The 19,564-nt window shown below is 32.5% G+C and overlaps 4 protein-coding genes and 1 non-coding gene across 14 annotated transcripts; 4 read left to right on the top strand and 1 right to left on the bottom strand.

The window, feature by feature from the left end:
• The first annotated feature begins 25 nt into the window (after positions 1-25).
• LOC100880265 (uncharacterized) lies at positions 26-4,382 on the top strand. Its single transcript, XM_076540084.1, has 6 exons — positions 26-1,327; positions 1,385-2,172; positions 2,240-2,399; positions 2,477-2,748; positions 2,812-3,023; positions 3,361-4,382. The coding sequence occupies exons 1-6, from the start codon at positions 957-959 to the stop codon at positions 3,475-3,477; spliced, it is 1,920 nt and encodes a 639-aa protein (XP_076396199.1). The 5' UTR covers positions 26-956; the 3' UTR covers positions 3,478-4,382.
• On the top strand, positions 3,733-3,804 carry TRNAH-GUG (transfer RNA histidin (anticodon GUG)). The gene has a single exon. It is a non-coding gene; the product is annotated as a tRNA-His (tRNA).
• A 2,246-nt stretch (positions 4,383-6,628) lies between the features above and the next one.
• Positions 6,629-9,429, top strand: LOC100882076 (phenoloxidase-activating factor 2). Of its 4 annotated transcripts, none has more exons than XM_076540089.1 (6): positions 6,629-6,741; positions 6,856-6,964; positions 7,456-7,764; positions 7,833-8,101; positions 8,199-8,362; positions 8,474-9,429. In XM_076540089.1, the coding sequence occupies exons 1-6, from the start codon at positions 6,639-6,641 to the stop codon at positions 8,672-8,674; spliced, it is 1,155 nt and encodes a 384-aa protein (XP_076396204.1). In that variant the 5' UTR covers positions 6,629-6,638; the 3' UTR covers positions 8,675-9,429. The 4 variants fall into 4 exon arrangements, with proteins under 4 accessions (XP_076396204.1, XP_003703468.2, XP_012141187.2 ...); XM_003703420.3 differs by having other exon boundaries at positions 6,856-6,997; XM_012285797.2 differs by having other exon boundaries at positions 6,639-6,964.
• On the bottom strand, positions 8,199-18,956 carry LOC100882182 (transmembrane protein 230). 5 transcript variants are annotated; one of them, XM_076540097.1, is made up of 6 exons: positions 17,912-18,481; positions 17,213-17,325; positions 17,004-17,126; positions 15,523-16,902; positions 15,321-15,430; positions 8,199-9,866 (listed from the first exon to the last, which is right to left on the bottom strand). In XM_076540097.1, the coding sequence occupies exons 1-4, from the start codon at positions 17,934-17,936 to the stop codon at positions 16,765-16,767; spliced, it is 399 nt and encodes a 132-aa protein (XP_076396212.1). In that variant the 5' UTR covers positions 17,937-18,481; the 3' UTR covers positions 8,199-9,866; positions 15,321-15,430; positions 15,523-16,764. The 5 variants fall into 5 exon arrangements, with proteins under 5 accessions (XP_076396212.1, XP_012141190.1, XP_012141191.1 ...); XM_012285800.2 differs by lacking the exon at positions 8,199-9,866 and adding an exon at positions 17,518-17,627 and having other exon boundaries at positions 15,027-15,430; positions 17,912-18,479; XM_012285801.2 differs by lacking the exons at positions 8,199-9,866; positions 17,912-18,481 and adding an exon at positions 18,760-18,956 and having other exon boundaries at positions 15,027-15,430.
• On the top strand, positions 9,865-15,982 carry LOC105662543 (uncharacterized). 3 transcript variants are annotated; one of them, XM_012285795.2, is made up of 11 exons: positions 9,865-10,324; positions 10,668-11,102; positions 11,169-12,690; positions 12,818-13,112; positions 13,201-13,930; positions 14,019-14,252; positions 14,659-14,895; positions 14,954-15,136; positions 15,199-15,416; positions 15,539-15,694; positions 15,773-15,982. In XM_012285795.2, exons 2-11 carry the CDS (start codon positions 10,670-10,672, stop codon positions 15,980-15,982), a joined length of 4,218 nt encoding a protein of 1,405 aa, XP_012141185.2. In that variant the 5' UTR covers positions 9,865-10,324; positions 10,668-10,669. The 3 variants fall into 3 exon arrangements, with proteins under 3 accessions (XP_012141185.2, XP_012141184.2, XP_012141183.2); XM_012285794.2 differs by having other exon boundaries at positions 10,644-11,102; XM_012285793.2 differs by having other exon boundaries at positions 10,621-11,102.
• Positions 18,957-19,564: the final 608 nt, after the last annotated feature.

Below are 19,564 nucleotides of genomic sequence, written 5' to 3'. Positions count from 1 at the left end.
TTCAGTTTGAACTTCGATAAATCAAAGACATTAAATTATATTTTGATTTTGATATTTTACGAATCTTGTCATCGCCGTTTTCTTATTATTATTTTGTATGCATCTATAATATCGCCGTAATATATAATTTTATATATACACACACATGTAAGCGTATACATATTTTTTGTATATGATTAAAATTATTTCTTATTCATGTTATATTATTATTGTATTATTAATATTATTATCGATGTGTTACTGTTTAAGTGTATGTAGTCTAATAATTTGTATCATGATTATTGATGTTTAAAAAACGAAGTACAATTTAAACCAAGTGTAATTTTTCTTCCCTTACCTTTACATCGTTTCAGTAAAACGAGGTCATTTGTTAGAAGCCGAGCAAAAGCAATTTAGAGTCTATAACGGAATCAGTATAATCGATCAAAAAAAAATACAGAGACACCGTACTTTGTAAGTGACCATAAAACCTTGCGTGACTTCATATTCCATGGAAACAGTTCGCGCTTTGTACGCGTGGTCGGACAAAAATCGTTAAAAGTCCATTGAAGGGAATTTTGCACTAACGCTTACAGTTCGTTACATTTACTGTATTAACGAAGTTGCCGCTCCTAACATTTTTATACAATTATAACATATTTATATTTAACTATAAGGTAAACATGTCACTCGTGTTTGTCGCGACCGGTTAATTGTTTTATTCTTAAACAAAAACTTGTAGCAGACTAGAATGATGAGTTCTCGGAACGCCAACACGAATATCTCGTATAAATCAGCTTACGATAACGAAAAAAATTGTTATGGCGCGAAGAAGAAATCAAGATACTGGTTTATCTAATTACATCTTCGAGTTAACGAACAAATTGAGATGCCTTATCATTTGGGAAATTGACAATTGGTCCAGGAACGATACAATCGACAATTAGGCCTCGTATCTGAATCTGGATATTCCCCGTATGTTAGGAAATACCGGCGTATCCTGTATGCATAAAGCGTCGACTGGCGTTAAAAATCGTTCAATAGAGGACGAGCTTCCGTCTAGGAAACAAGTCATGTTGCGGTTCTTTGGACTTGTTATTATTTTAATACTTTTTGACACGGTGTTACTAAAAGATTCGGATCAAATGTTAGTAAGGAGTGTCGATAGTTCGTTCCAGAGAGAATCGTCATCCTTTTTCCTGTTCCATTTGCTGAAACTGAAAAAGATTCAACAGATAGAGACGGTTCCAACTGTTCCACCACCCTCGGATTGCATCTGCGTACCCTATTACATTTGCAGCGCTAATCGTACCATAATCACAGACGGCATTATAGTGATCGACGTTAGGTAAGTTGTCTGAATCAATCGTTGAGTCGCGATTTCCAAGATCTATTCCCTAATCAGGTACCGGAGGTGCACAGGGGATCTAGAAGTATGCTGTCGAATACCGAACATCACAACTACAACGACAACGACTACGACAACAACTATGCGAACAACGACAACTACAAAAGCAACGACAACTACAACGACCCCGAAGCCCACCACGACCACCTCGACTCTTCCGCCAGTTGTGTTTCCCTCAACAGCGACTCCGACTACCCAAGTTTGCGTTTGTGTGCTGCTATCGCAATGCGATCCGAATGGAATTGTCGGGACATACGGGGAAGGTATCATCAACCCCCGTTTACAGGGTGTTCAGTGTCCCAGTAGCAATCAAGTATGCTGCAGACCAAACAGTGTAATTCAGTACACTAATCCTACGTCACAAACCTGTGTATTGTGCGGCAACACGATCCAGTGCAACAACGGGATCGTTATACCTGTGAATCCTTTGCTGACTTCTGGTCAGTGTCCAGTGCCTACCTCCTGTTGTCAGGGGGTGAATCCAACGTACGGGAACGGGATCCAAGTGGTGCTCGGTCCCGTTAAGTACTCGGGCACCCCTCAAGCATGTTACTGCATGATGAGTTGGCTATGTTCGCCAGGGAATACGGTCACCGTAGTCGGGACAGGGATAATCGACCCCAGGTTTTCTGCATGTGGATCCGCGGACCAAGTTTGTTGTCGTGCCAACGTATTGAGCGGCCAAAGGGCCATCGAACTACAAGGACGGGGAGAAAGTGTCGTAAACGGAGAATCATCGTTTTCTCGAGTGGGGTGCGGTGTCCAGAACAAGACATACGCACCAGGTAGCGGGTGAAGCGTTTACTAGACCTTGTGGAGTTCGATGATTGGAACCACATGTTTCTTTCATAGCACAGCCCTATCCTGCGGACAGCGAGAAGACCTATTTTGCCGAATTTCCATGGATGGTTGCCCTACTAACAGTACAATCCGATGGCAAGTACCTGTTTCAGTGCGGTGGATCCTTGATTACCGATAAGGCGGTCCTTACAGCTGCCCATTGCGTAGCTAAGTAAGTTCAATGTTTTTTTTCTTGCAAGATAACTCAATTTTTTTGTACTATCTCGTAAAACGTAAAATGTTTGTTAGTGAAGGACGATGGGTAGCGCGTATCGGTCAATGGAACTTGAGCTATCAACCCGGTGATCAACCGTTGCCTTATCAAACTGTTAACGTAAAAAATATAGTGATTCATCCTCAGTTTGACCGCGATGCTTTGCTCAATGACATAGCAGTGCTCATTCTAAATGAACCTGTTAAACAGAGCATAAACGTTGTCCCGATCTGTATACCACAGCAGGGATTGATATTTCCTGCTGGTACCAGATGCATCGGGACTGGCTGGGGCAAAAATTCTTTTGGTAAGATAACCATAGTATTTAAGTTTGGGTATTAATTTTATCGTTAATGATTGATAATGCTAGGTGGCACGTATCAGACCGAACTACGGAAAGTACAAGTTCCTATTGTCGATAGAAACGATTGCCAAAATCGTCTTCGAACGACGGCACTTGGACCCAATTTTCAGCTGCACAGCTCGTTCACGTGTGCAGGTGGTGAAGCAAACAGGGACACGTGTCGCGGAGACGGTGGAGGACCCTTGATCTGCCCATCGGCTTCGGGGCAATTCTTTCAGGTAATCGAATTAGTTACCTGATTTACCTTTCCCTAAACCGAAGTCAAGTCCTCGGATAGTTGGCCATGTGCTGTCGGAACAAAAGAACGAAATATGCGGGATATACATATAGACAAAACGGAAGAAGCCACCCGAATGACAGAGAGCATGTAAAGAGAAAGTACGTCAGACTGATCATAAAAAGCCAACAAAAGATTACAGTTCGTTGAGCAGTTATAGGAAATGATGTCTCTCCTAAATGTTTACAATCCGAAAACTACCTTCCTTTACAATTTTCAAAGGTACACAAACTGCGATGTAATAAAAAAAAAAACGAGTTCAATTATTTCCATTTCAGGCTGGAATAGTGTCGTGGGGAATCGGTTGTGGAACTTCGAACATTCCTGCCGTTTATACGAACGTAGCGCAATATACCCAGTGGATCGAACAACAATTGGTAACTTATGGAGCGTAACAAATAAAATAAATGTATTTTATAAATTATTTCATGTAATCTTTTTTTAATCTATGTTACCCCTTAGTTTGTTGTTTTTAAAACCAGTGTGTACATAATATATATAACGTTTATTTTTAATTAGGCGTTAATGTATTTTATTGTGAATAAATTTATAATAATATGTATATAATTATTAATACTGTTATAGAATATATATGATTTTTTAAACATAATGTGGGTAAAAATCGCATTCCGATATCAATTCTTCCAATAGCCGTGATCGTCTAGTGGTTAGGACCCTACGTTGTGGCCGTAGTAACCCAGGTTCGAATCCTGGTCACGGCAATGTGCACGATCACATTGTCACGGTGGAAGTTTATTTTTTTTTATAATATTTAATATAATATATGATTTAACTATATTATATCCTATACCTACATGTATTTTTATATATCTTTAAATGTTATTTAGTTAAAAAAATACAACGCGATCTTGAAATTGACGTAAATGACTGACATAACCTACAATTCACATAATTTTACGTAACAAATATCACTTACAATTGTATTATTTAATTAGAGAAATATGAAACATAAAATGAATTCGTTATAGAAGTAAACAATACGTATCCTGTAACGTCACACCAATTAACATTTATTCAGCAATTATCTACGTGTACATCAATTTGTGATACGGACGTCACGATACAAATTACTGCGAAATTTGCTTGCATTGTTAATAGTTTGTTAAACACGAATGTCATAACTGTTATTTAGTAGATAATCACATCCATCTTTTCTTACAATGCCCTACATTGTATGGTGATCTTATCGCCACTGAAATGACATCTGGTGTAAGACAGTACAAGATAAATAAATATCTGTCAACCATTTATAACGATTACAAAATTTAATGGGAAGTTTTTTATCTGATTTTGGGGGGTATGCATTCGAAGGAAGGAAAATCAGAATTGGAAAGAACTATGTTTAACCTTCGCCTAGAAAAGATTCTCAGAAGTTATAGAACGCTGGCTACATTTAAATACGATGGTAATTGAAATCAATCGTACATAATTCATTTATAATTTACAATTTTTGATAACGTAAATGCATAGAACTTTTATTAAAGAAGTATTGATATCTATGGTAGGTATAACTTTTTTCCGCATATCGTATAGATCATTTTTGCAAATATCGAACGTTTACCGTATAGCTAGAAACTAATATGGGGAATTCCACTGATTCGAATCAGTGAGGTCAGTAAGCTATTCAACGAGAAAAGAAGAAACGTATATACGCACGTTCGATGCTGAAATGTAGAATCAAGAAATCAGAACTGGTGGGGAGAATTCACATAAATGCTCGGTCGTTACGTGTATGTATGTAAACGAGGAAACTGTGGCTTCGCCGTCCAGTAAGACGCAATCGTGTGTTGTTCTTTGAAGAGAGAGGTCTTTATTTTGTGCTAGGAATCGATTTACGGTGAGTGTTTTATCTTCATCGACATTTATCGATTGTAGTAACGAAACTGATTCCTCTTGTTCCTCGTTCTGGACGAAGCGTTGAATTTTTATATTAATATCAAGAACCAGAATTTATGTACCTACGTGCTTAACAACTCTACTTCGAAAGGTTTAAGAAGTCTTTTGTGTCTTCCAAAATACTCGATAATTGTATCTTGTAAATAACAAGTAATTTCAGTTTAATTTTTTTCGATGACACGCATAAACTGTGCCGTATCTTCTTTATATTCAGGGCTCTTTGTCTCCAAGGTCCATTTTCCTCGTACAAACAGGTTTCTGTATACGAACGTCATACAACTTTTTCTGGAAATTTGATGTAAAGAGAGGGAAGTGCCAAACATGGATGGTGGTATTCATACGTAGAAACGAACTTAAAATCCAGCTAAAAATTGATATTTTTTTTATTGAACTCGTAACAATGAAAGAAACATTTTTCCGGCATTACTTGTCGAGAACATCAGTTGCATATCATACTGGTTCTCTTAATTTGTAATTATTTTAATTATTGTTTATATATTAAATAACTTCCTTCTGATCGAGCCGCACATCAATTCATTGAATTATCAATTTTATAAAATAATATTGATTGAGGATTCTGAATATGCTTACAAATTTTAGCGAACAGTTATCGTCTAGTAAAGCTCGTATCAGTTCTCGGTTGAGGTCAGTGTTGAGAATTTTTAATTTGATTAAGATGTCAAGACGGAGATGTTTATATAATTTACATGTATTAATAGCGACTCATCAAATACGTTTTTTTAATTTATCAGGAATATCTTTTAATTCGTTGTTTATCGTTCAACGATTTTAGAAAATGACGCCATCCACCGAATATTTTTCGTTCGGATGTTTGACTTCTCTTTGACACCGTCACAGAACGATTACGATTATTCTCGGAAATTGTATGGAGGAAAATTCTGTTACCAAGGATATACGCAATTATATAGTTATGAGTACATCTGTGCATTTGTAATGATCTTTATTTATCCGTTTGCAGATCATAGCTATAGTTTATTGCAGTACCGTTTGATACGATATCCTGAAACACTCGAAACACATAATCTGACGGCCTTTGATTTCTCTCGGTGATTTTTAACTGATATATGTTTACCATTCTGCTATGAGAATATCTAAGTGTATTTGATTTTTCAACTGGATGTTACGATTCTGTTTATTGATACAAGCTTTGATTTATACTGATAAAGCTCATTAAAAATATATTTTCACGCGTTAGACTTGTGTAAAATATAGCGAAGAACTTTTGAAATTTTATTATATCATCATTGTTGATGTTTAATGTTTATATAAACAGTTAAGTATCAAACGCATTAGCGCAAAAGGATTAAACGCGTCGAATAGCTAAATTATATGCGCGCACATATATCGATTCCCGTTTTATATCCTTGTCGAAGATCACCTTTCTTGTGTTACTAGTTTTGTTAACTGTGAAATCATCTTTATTTATGTACAAAAAAAATATGGCCAAATAGTCAGTTAGGAATTTCTCGTGATAATGATTCGCGAAACGAAATTTTAATCTTTCTATATTTTTCTAATATCCATGCACAATAGTGCAGGGGAAATATCCCCTGCTTATATTTGACAAGTCAAAATGTGTGACAATTTTGAAATTGTTTGCAGGACCTCCGACGCAGCGATGCGAACAATACTGTTAACACTGAGCCTGGCGGGCTATTGTCTGTCCCTGCCAGCTCCTCAGGACAACTTAGACAATCTGATAGCGAATGTATTCAAACCAGGTACGCAAAGTCAAACAACTCCTAAGGCACCACAAGATGGTAGTTTGTCTTCGTTGATATCAAGTGTCTTCGATAGTGGATCAACAAGCACTAACCCGCCAGATACTATCTTAGGAGTACAGAATACACCGAAATCAAAACCAACGGATTGCGAATGCGTGCCTTATTATCAATGTCGCAATGACACTATCACTCAAGATGGTGCGGGATTGATCGATATCAGGTCCGGTTTTGGTGACAGTATGATTTCCTCTCGGTGAGTTCCAAAGATTAGTCTCAACGACGAGGAGAATGTCCACATCGTATTAACGTGGAATGGTTTGTAATAAAGGTTTGATTGATTGTACCGACGTTTTGGCTCGTCCTTGAATCAATCACTTTCTTGGAAATGTATAAGGTTACAAAATTTATGTATGCATGCTTAAAGTACTGTGGCTGATGGCATAGTACCGAGGGAATTAATTCGTCAAAGTGTTTGTGTTCAACAATCACATTATTTTTGTATGACAATCAAACATTAATCGCCTAACAAATATGAATGTGGGGTTTTACATAATCGATTTATTTTATTCGAAATATGCATACCGCTTGAGACTGTCTTTGGATATATCCTTCAATACTGCATGGGATTTAATATATTTTTAAAGGTTATTTAGAAACGTATTTCCAGTACAAGTAATGTATACGTTTGCTTAACTCCTTCTCTGGGTATAGAGCTGGTGGTCCATGCGACAGTTATTTGGACGTGTGCTGTATGCCACCAGACAGGTTGAATCCGACAGAGATAGTTACATCAAAACCCGTTCAGAGGACTGGCTGCGGACGAAGGAGAGCGACGGGTGTTGGTTTCAGAATTACTGGGAATAACAACAACGAAGCTGAATTTGGCGAATTCCCATGGATGGTAGCGATCTTGAAAGAAGAAACAGTCGGCGACAATAATCAGAAATTAAATGTTTATCAATGTGGAGGTTCCTTGATTCATCCACGGGCTGTTTTAACGGCCGCTCATTGCGTGCGAGGGTAAGAAACTGTCTCGCTTATTTCTTTTTACTATATTTCTTCGACGTATACGAGTAATTCTGCAACAGAAAGGAGCCGCTAGAATTGAGAATTCGTGCAGGAGAATGGGACACGCAGACTAAGAGTGAACTTTACCCTCATCAAGACCGCAATGTGCAAACTGTAATCATTCATGAAAAGTACAATTCTGGTGCTCTTTACAACGATGTTGCTATTTTAATTTTAACCGAACCAGTAACCTTAGCGGAGAATGTGGATCTCGTTTGCTTACCAGAACCAAACACGGTGTTCGATAATACGCGGTGCTTCGCCACTGGATGGGGAAAGGATATATTTGGTAAAGATGTTGATTATTACATTAATTGTATACGTAGATTGCTTTCAGCTGATGGAACTTGATTGCTCACCGTTCACTACTGTATCGAATATTTCAGGTAAAGAGGGTCATTATCAAGTAATTCTGAAGAAAGTAGAGTTACCGGTAGTGCCGCGCGACAGCTGTCAGACCAGCTTACGAACCACGAGATTAGGAAAATACTTTAACTTGCATGAAAGTTTCATATGTGCTGGCGGAGAACCTGGTAAAGATACTTGCAAGGTAATTTAATACTTTAAGTACTCTAAAGAATATCTTGGACACTGTTAATTAAATACTCTGCGATTAATCTTGTCACAAACGAAATTGTAATCGGTGTCATGTTTTTTACAGGGTGATGGTGGAAGTCCTCTCGTATGTCCAGTTGCAAACAACCCGAGCAGGTATATGCAAGCAGGTATCGTAGCATGGGGAATCGGTTGTGGTGACCAAATTCCAGGTGTTTATGCCAACGTTGCCTACCTGCGGGATTGGATCGACGAACAAATAGTTTTTAATAACCTAGACAATACCGTTTATAACTACGCACCATAAAAATAGACTGACTTTTGTTATAAGAGCATTTTGTACACTTGGGCGCATCAAAAATGTAGCTGTTTTTTCTTTATGAAAAGACTGTTTTATTATTTGTATGTAATTTTTAAAGTAATAATGCTAACGATAACAATACTAATTTTGCACTGTTCGATGGAAAGAAAGAAGTTTAACTGTTTTAATAGAAATCTTAATACTCTCGATGTAACTTTATCATTGCCCTTGTTCTTATCGTCTTCTATTATTGAAAATAAAAACACGTTATTCGTTTACAAGGTTGAAATAAAAGGTTGTAATATAAATAATTGAAGTGTTCAATAATGATGTGGAGGAACATAAAGTTTGCACGTGGTTAGCAAATGACACAGTTTATGGCTCTACTATTCGAATAGCTTTTCCAGAATCGCTAAAGAAATTGTATGGTATTGTGTTTCTAAAAGCCTCTCCTGCAAGAAGTGTGCCTGCTTTTTTAGAAAGTTATTGTGAACGATCTTTTACTGGGATTGTCTGCACGTGCTGGACGTTTTTATTAGAAGCTTTTTCTTGACAGCAATACTAATCTTTTAACCTTTTAACATCTGCGTTCCAAGAGTTCCACTTTTATTGAGACGTTATTTAGAAAATCCTCGTTGTTTTCTTCTCAAGGCCGAGTTAATTTCGTGCTTTGTTTGCACATCGATTTATTATACGTCAGTATAGAAATATTGAAATGTTTCGTATGTATTGGAATATTATTATTAAAATCATTAAAAATATTTGCAGATAAGGTTCATTCTCCTAATTGCCTGTACTAATTGTTTAAAAAAACTTTTATTTAAAGTATGTATTAATTTTTTGTCAAGTTTCATATATTTCACAATGTATGTATTCGACTGTTCCTATTTTTCTTCTAATTATTATTTGCATGTACATATTGAGTGTTTACATAATCTATAAATAAATAAATAACGAGCAATCCGAAGGGAATGCTTTTTTGATGTAACATTTATAAGTTTCCATTTGTTTGAATCATTTGTAATAGTAAAATTTTAAAGCTTACATAGTAATTTAAGCTTTAAAGTAGTGCTATACACAGAAAATCTCACACGCACTTCAGCATCCCCCTACTCGCGCCCCGTTTGGTTACCGTCAGATGCGTTCAAGAAGTGCTAGTGGGTGCATGTTGTCTCGTATTAAGAAAGAACAGCAAATTCTGCAAAGACGGGAATTCATTAAAAATAAAAGTTGTAATTGAAACAGCATTATTTTTACGTTCACATACAAATTGATTCAGTGGAAAATTGACTATAACTAATGTATTCATTATCAAAAAATCAAAGAAAAATCAAAGAAAGAAACCTAACGTAGACATTTAAGTAGAATACTACTATAAGAAATTTTTGTTTTAATGAACGTAGTAATTACTTGTGGAAAAGATTCGAAACATTTAGATTTTCTGTGTCAGTATCGATATATCGATCGCGTCTTGTGATTCTCGAAAGTTAGTCATAAGACTTGAACATTTTCGCGCTTCCACGCAGAACAAATTAAATCGTGTATGCACACGTTTATTTATATATATTTGATAATATACGGTAATGAAAGTGTATTTCGAATAAAGAAGCACATTTCGTGAAATTCTTTTGTTTCTTTTTATCAGAATCGAACGCGGTAAGTACTAGCAATCACATGTTTGATGCGTAGTTGCATTTTGTTTTATTAAACACGTGTTCTTTTATTCCAAAGTTTAAAGTTAAATTTTGTTCTATATAAAAATATACATAATTGATAAAGATGCTAAAACTAATACGTAATATTTATTATAATTATCTTAAACATTTATAGAAATGATTGTTATAAACAATATTGAAATGTTATTAACCACCTAAGTCTGTATTCTTTACGGTTTTTAAGAAATATAATGTAGTGCTAAATTTAATCATGTAATATTAACTTCGTTTTAATAGTATATTGGTCTTTATATCATCAGGATATTATATATGGTTTTATGTAGTAATGGTAGTAATGGGAAGGAAGGAAAAAGGTAACTATTGTCATCGACAGAAAGATATTGCAAAGTTCCAAATAGATAATAAAAAGGACATATTTGATAATGTCAACTTAATGAGGGAAGAATCTAAATCTAATCTACAAGATAAATATAAAGAAATCTTGGGTTCAAGAAAACCAATTGTTATTCTAAATGACTGTTTAAGAACAATGTGTAAAATTATAAGTACAAATTTAAAGAATAACACTAAGAAAAATACCATGAAGAAGAATTTAACAAAATCTACAATACATAAAAAAAGAAAACCTGAACAAAAATTGCCACTGAATGATGATATACAAGCATCTAAATTTAATCCTAAATTAAAGAAAAGAAAATCTAAAAAATTGATTTTAAGTACCAAAGCACTTAGTCCTGATTCATGGCAAATAAAAAATGGTAAGTATTATAATTGTTACCTGTTTCTAAGCTTTGTTAATCTTATTTATCATTTAAATGTTTCAGATGTAGATCTTAAAGCTAAAGCATTGAAAGATAGCAAAAATTTAAAAGTTTGTTTGGAGAAAATTACATATCTTGATAAAAACTTGTATGATATAGGAAAAACTGATAAACCAAAAATGGGTAAAAAAAATTATGTTAAAAAGCGGGTTAAAAATACACAGGTTGAAGAAAAACATAAGAGAACTATAAAGGACAAAGTTAAGAAGAAGCAAAAACGAAGTACTTCTACAAATTTTAATGTGACTAAAGATAAAAAATCATATAGTTCAGGTATTGATTGTGACAGTTTTTCACACAGTGCTATAGACTTTTCAAATGCAATTTTTCCTACAAATTACGCAGTGAATATGAAAACACCAAGCACTATTAACAATCAACTTGTAAAAGAAACAAATGATTGTTGCATGAGCACTGGAGAAGAAGAAAGAAATGTTCAAAATCTTGTGTGTGAAAGTCTTGATGAAAATGTTAAAACAAGAAGTCTACCAATTGTTATTAGAGAAGATATATTACATAAGCATTCCATTTTACTCAATGTGAAAGCATCAGAAGCAAGCGAGAATAATAATGAGAGTTTAATATTCTATAACAATAACAATATAAGTAATGGAATAATTTTTCGTGAGTTTGACTTTTCTCAAACTGTTTCGAGAAAGAATTCTCAGAATGTTATACATGTCAATGAATGTCTTGAGATTAATGAGAAGGGAAATTCAGATCTTAAAACTAATAATGTTATATCAAAAATGCAGGTAAAAAATATAGATTTTGATAAAAATACCAATTACGGACATGGAATAAATGCACCTAATAATGAACATTATAGTACTTTAGGAAACAATGTAAAAAATTTTTCCTGTAATATACAAAATAAAAATAGTAATTTAGAGTGGAAGGATGAACTTGACAAAGAAAACAACAAAAATACTTCATCATCTACACAGTCTTTTCTTTCTGAAGATCACGTTTCATATAATGCTGTTAATGCTATTAATAATTCAAAAAAAGAGTATCTGACTGTGGAAAAATCTTTGAACGCATTTAATAATAATTCGGCGTCGAGATATGTACAAGACCGCGTATCTATAGATACCCAAAATGTCACAGAAGACGCTAAAAATATTAGTCAAGACATTGATAATGATCAGGCAGCAAAAAGAATAAAATTAGATCGTAATCACTGGTGTAAAAGTGTTACAAATGCATGTAAAATGAAGGAAAATGTTGATAGTTCTAACAATATTGTATTAGGTAAAGGAGATGCAATGAAAAAATATGATGAACCAAAATCAAAAATCGATGAAATTATTTCGGATCTAATAAAACAAAATGAAACGAAAAATGTTAAGGATATTGATGTTCAAGACAATAATTCATTAAATATAAACAAATCCGAGGAGGTAGTATCAAATATTTATGACTCATCTATGGAGACTAAGTGTTCAATATCAGGCTCAGTACATAACTCTGATGATGGAAGTGACTATATTTCTTTATTTGCAGATTCAGCAATCATAGATGAGTAAGTGTTTGTAATCGTTATTGTGTTCTGATGTAGTAATATATATAAAATTTACTATTTTTTTTTTGTATGATCGACTTAAGTACTTCAAAAATTTTGCAGTGTAAATTTGTATTATTTTTTTCAGGTATGATACTGTAGTGAAGTCTGATTCATGTGAAAAGATATATCATATGACTGATACTTCATTTGATAATTATTACAAGAAAAACAAAATTGAATTCAATCAAATATATGAAAATAATGACGTAATTAATATTTCGAAAAAAACAAACTGCCTATCAGCAATAACAGTAACAAGTACAAGGACATATGCGATGGTGCATCAAAGTCCTTTACTCATGTCTGCATTTCGAGGTCACTGTTATAAATTTATAAGTAGTGGTGAATGTTTAAGGAATAACTGCACTTTTAAACACAATGTATGTATGCAATCGTTATATTATTATCTGCATTTTCACAAGTAGTATTTTTTATTTTATGTAACATATTTCTGTTTATATTATGCAGTTTCTATTGACTATGGATTTATTATATCGTAATGACGAACAATATTTCTTTGAGGTGTTAAAAGAGTTGGCATTAAAAAATTTTATAATTTTTATTGAAAAAGTTGTTTTGGAAATAATGCTTTATGCCAGTAGGAACATTGTTTATATATTAAAAATACTAAAAAAGTTATATGAATTAAAAAGTATAACTAACAAAATGATAATTGGTATTATTCAGTGGTTAAAAACAAATAGTAAAACTTTAAAAGTAGTTAGCAATACATTAGAGACTATTGTGAACAAATATGATTTTAATTTCGTGAATTGGATGTTGGGTGTTTTACAAAGGGCTACAGAATGTGGTGCATATTGGGATACCTTTAGAAATTTATTAATACAAACAAAATATTTAGAGCCACAGATTATAGAAAAAGTTCTACGAGAATGTATTATTACAAAAAAACACCTTCAGGATATAAATATTAATATTATACAAAAACTTAACACGAACAGTTGTTCCGAAATAAATAAGGATTTATTATTAACTTTTGACAATCTAATTAAATCTGAAAATAATTCAGAGGTAAAACAAGATGCATTAACAGAATCAATCAGTAGTATTAATTCAGCTACTAATACAAATTCTAAAACATTTCACCAAAATAATAATTCTGACAAAACGGATACCGAAAATGGTAATAACACAGATACACATAATGAAAATTCTGGTTATAGATTGCACCCAATAGGTAAAGATTTACAAATGATTTCCGTTTTTCTTTTATATATTTTCGTATAACTACATGCAACATTCAAATTATCACACGTATTTCTTAGATAATTTAGCAAGACCATATTCTGTACACGGGAGAAAAAAGTTTTGGAAGTTTTATATCGATGTTTATAGTCTTCAACAAGGACTTGAGAATAATGATTACGATCACGTCATGAAAATTCTTAATTCAGTTAAGGAAACTGAACAGTCAGTTTTTACTTGTGCATGTTACCAAATTTTGTGCAATGAAATAATGCATTCTCAATATCATCTGAGTAAACTTATTGTAGAAGCAGGTAATCTACAACTTAATTAAATGTCGTAGTTTTAATAAAATACAAGATTACCAAAATCATGTTTCTTTTTCTTTTTCATTTGTTAATCTTGTGTTTAGATATTTACGTACTTGTTTTTATATTGCAATTTTCGTATAAAATAATAAGAAGCAATTTAGTTTAAATTACAAATACTAGATTTATATTCATTTCCATATTTTTATTTAAGCAATACTCATTTTAGATGCATAAATATATGTTATTTTGTATAAATCAGTATAAATTTATTACTTTGTATAGTATAATAATAATTTATATAAGTACCTTTGTATTGACGAAAATATAAATAAAATAAAATTATTGAAATATGATTTTGATGATTATTTAAAAATGTACCTAATTTAATGCTTTTTTTTGGACATTACAGTCCGAATTGGATCAACAGGAGTACTGTATCAAATGTTACTTGACATTGCTATTTGCATTTTGGCCTATCTGGCTGAGAACAGTTTGTGGGTGCTAGCACATACATTGCTCAAAGATGTATATATTATGTTAAAAAGCAATATTAATTTATATCAATTTAACGCGGCAACTATTATGCTATTTGCAGAGATTTATTTAGCAAATCAACAACCTGTAGAAGCTTTAACTTTATTTAAACGTGAGTTAACAGTTAAGTTCTTTAAGTTCAAATTTTCTAAAATAACTTATATTTTCAGAGTGTAATATTATTTTTACTAATCGATCTAAATGGAAGGTACAAAGTACGAGAAAGGATGATTATACAAGATCTCAAATTATAACGCTTTTATTAGACGCACTTTGCACAATGTTTCCAGAACATGCATTTTTTTTATTTCAATTTTTGATTGCGGATCAGTATAGTAACTTTTATCCAATAGGTAAGAAAAGTATACAAATATAGACTAAGCATTAATATTTAAACACATGCTGTTTGTTTTAGATCTTACTGATTGTGCAAACAAAATAGTGTCAGTACTTTTATCAAAAGAAAATCATGAGCTGATTATAGAAGTCGGAAGATTAATTGATAGCTATTATTTTACACTAGATGCAATTACATACCGTGCACTGATCGCTACATTAGTTCACAGTGATATGTTTTTGGCGAAACAATTATATCAAAATGCAGTTGCTTTGGGAATATACTCTAAGCCACAGGTGTGTTGATATACCTGTAATCATTTATTTTTTTATTGAATAAAGTAAGATTATTTTTTTATTATTCTGAAATATTATAATATGTTAATGTACGTATTATATTTACCATTATTCGAGATTAGTTTCATCCAGTAATACATCTTATTATAAATTCTGACTGGACAAGAGAAGAAATGTTTCTTGCAATTACTGACTTAATGAAACAACTTTTATCCAATATTGGGCACGCAATTGATCGAATTTCTCCAAGACAACTAAGTGTGTATCTTATTTTTGAAGTAAGTTGCAATTTTTTGTATATTTTATTTAGAACAAATCGAAATACGTAGTTTCATTAATTTTTATTTTCTTCACAGAATATTTCATTAGAAAAACAAGTTAATTACGATACGGAAACGAGTCACTATTATAATGAAAAAATTAGAAGAAGTAAAATATTAATGAGAAATCTATTGAAAGAAAAATTTGATCCACCTATTACCGTATCACATTGCACTACAGGTAAGATATGCAAATTAATTAATAAGAGCGTCCTGGCGTATTTGCAATCGGAACACTATGAATAATTTGCCAATGTATCTTTGTTTATTAAGTATAATCACGTGTTTAAGTAGGATATTTAACATAATCAAGGCTAATTAAAGTATCTTAATTGTAATAGTTTATCGAGTTTTGTATAAAAAGATAAAATTTTATGTTTTGAAATTTGTAGTGTATAATGCATCTACATACTCTGATCATTGTTTAATTCTGAAGTATAATTTTAATTTTTCAATTCTAAATACAGTAATTGACAGATACAATTATATTTACATTGTACACCGTTTATTATAAATTATAAAACGTAACTCATAATTTTGAGTTGAATGTTTTGTGAAAAATTAAAATATATTATAAGAAAACTATAAAACTTACTATTATTATTATTACGAAATAATAACGAATTTGTGATAATATATGTACATTTAAAGGTATATAGCTGTGCATACAATAAAATAATTTTAAGTCAGTATTATAATTATTTTTGGTATATTCTGTACCTAGTCTTAATATTATATATCAAATTCAAAAGCTGTAAACATACAATTTATACCAATGCAATGTTACTACTTTGAACATAAAGTTATATATGTTACAAGAATGTGCAATTTTAAGCTTACTATTCATTTGCATATGTACAAATATTGTAATATAATACTGTATTGCATTGCCCTACGCATTCTTTAGAGATTTGTAATCAGTTTAATTATCACAAAAATATAAATATTTATAATTTAACACCTATAACAATATGCTAAATAAATCCATATAGATGGAACACATAACATACTAATGAAATAACAATTGATTAGTCAAACTCTGGTATATCATCAAAGGAATAACCTGGCACTTTCTGATATGCTAAAACAGCTACCCTCATATGATAAGCTCCCGGTATGAACATTAAAATACCTAAAATAATAACTGGCCACATACGATCTGAGTACTGTAAAAAGATAAAAATGTCTATTAAACACAACTTAAATCAGCTGATGTTATACCTTGCTGATTTTAATATATTCTGACCATCCTTTTAGAAAGTCTTACCTTAGAGTCAAAGTGTCCACTCACGATTAGACTTCCCATGATAAGCATAATGGTACCACCAATAAAGAGAAGAGCTGCTAACGTAATAGCTTTCCATGGTATTTTTACAGGTGGATTCACAAACTGTTAAAAATAACTTTGTGTTTGCTAATATGCTTATGTTATTGTAAGACAAGATATTTAAAGCGTGCACAAAACATAATGATAACCTGAGAATCAATGAAGCCACTATCAGTTTCTGTAAGCTGAGTATAATCCACGTTGCTGAATTGTCTGTCACTGCCCAGTTTCCTTCTGGACATACTCAGTTTATGAATATGATCTAAAATATCGACCATAATAACAAAATTATTGTTATGAACGTAATCGACTTTCGTTCATAAATAAGAATGAAATTAAGTAATATACATGAAAGTTCAAAGTAGCAGGTTGTGTTATTTTATTTTTTAATTTTTTAAAGTATATAACATTCATTTTACTCGTCTGCATACAACTGTATGTTAAAAATACGTACTGTTTTCCAATTGTTCGAAATTATTGTCTTACGAGCTTAGTTAACTTTTATAATATCGGTTAATCGTAATCGATCCTTAATTAAAAACTGCTATCACTGATAATTTTATGCTATAAAGAAATTTTGTTTGATTACTTTTTAAAATTTTTTACGGAAGAAACAAGTAAATATGTACAAATATGTGTAGAAGGTTATGTATCTGTTAACATATGATAATGCGCTTTCATGGTCAGTTCAAAACGCATGCGTATTATTGAAAATCGAGATAAACACACTTTGAGGGAAAATTTTAAACAGCTGATTATTTATTATCATGGGCCAGTAAACATTAAAGTATATTCAAAATCATCTGGATGAAAAATGAATCGAGAACTGTTATCACGAAAAGATTTACCTGCACCAAAGCAGTTCGTCCACATATCAAGTCACAGTTATTCACTTATGGTCAAAATATTATTGAAATCTTTTTCTTTTCTCAATGTCGATGTTAACAGAGAAAATGTTGCACGATTTTGTGAGAAAATCATACATATTTCAGACGTAATAAGAACACTGTTCTTCTCAGTATGTCTCGTATACACGCAATGAGAAAATTTCCAAAATTTTTCTAAACATTTTGCAAGGCAGTATGAAACTCATAAAGTTTCAGTTGTTTCTACTTAGTTACATTTCAGTTTGCCCTTTAGTTCTACATTCTACAGATTAATCGAATCCACTGTAATTTCTACGAAATAAGTCGCAATGCGTTGCTTATTGATCGCACATTCAAGATCGTACTATTTTACAATGAACGAAAAGCACTTATTCGGTAATTTGTCACACAAAACGTTACTCTCGAGTCATTTAAACTCGAAATTTTCTATTACGGTCCTCGTCAGTTAGCTGGATCGATCTGCGAAAATAAAGAGGCGGTGGAAGCTGTGTTCTGCGTTGCGACGTTCTACACAGTACCGTACAGCAACGAGGGGTTACGATGATTAAAAATTTTTCGAAATAAACATTCAAGATAAGATAACAACTATTTCGTAAATATATGAATATAATCAATGTTATATATGTAATTACAAAGTGTTTACTGCTTCTACTCCTATCTGCTTATTGACGAAAGAAAAATTCTTTTACAACCACTGCTTTAAACAAACAAATTATACATAATTATACACCTTAAACTTGTTATAAAGGGTGCATAAAAATATCGACTTGTAAGTCAAATACGATTATTTTTTTGCATTTTATACTTACGCGCGCTTTGAAAATATCATTGGTGTCATCTAGCGGTGACTCACCAGGCGCAGGAAAGAAAAGATTATAAAATAAGCTACTTTTACGTTATATTTACGCAAACAGAGAGTTTAAGGATCACAATGTAATTTAATTGAAGGTATTACAGTCAACGCAAAGTGTTAAAACACGTAATTAAAGTAATAATTACGTTTTACAAACCCTGAAACGTTATAGCCATCTAATGGCAGACTACCGGAACTGCAATTTTGTTTCCGTTTAGTTTTAAGGTTCTCCGGCAGGTGGTACTAGTAGTTCTATTTTTAAAACGCGCTGCGATACAAAACTGTAAAACATGATTCATGTATTACGATATATACCTTCTGCTTATTCGACTTTTTCACACAACTAATGAAAGAGGATTGGTAATTGATGTCTTGAAATATATAGAACAATTCTGCAAAGAAGTTTCCTATAATTTCGTGATCTTGAAAAGTAGCATGTAACAGGAGGAGGATGTAGGCAAAGGGAAAAATGTTTTTTCATTATTATGCGTATAAATTTGATTTAGAAAAGCTCTGTATAAGTCTGCATTGTTATACACATACTTATTAGTCCACTTTGCATATTCGAACCGTACCAACTTTCGTATGCCAAGCGTATCGAAACACACCGTGTGCAGAAAGGTTGCGAATTATCTGCGCGAAAGGGAAGAAGGGTCAAAAATAGAACAGAAAGAGACAATACATCTTTCTGGATGGAAACCGTCTGTTAGATACAACAGTGTGGAGAAATAGCTCGATAAATGCGGTCACGTTTCACTCGT

This window comes from Megachile rotundata, chromosome 15 (genome assembly GCF_050947335.1).
Source record: "Megachile rotundata isolate GNS110a chromosome 15, iyMegRotu1, whole genome shotgun sequence".
Lineage (NCBI taxonomy): Eukaryota > Metazoa > Arthropoda > Insecta > Hymenoptera > Megachilidae > Megachile > Megachile rotundata.
Note: the sequence above shows the minus strand (reverse complement) of the source record. Positions and strands in the feature narration are given on the sequence as shown.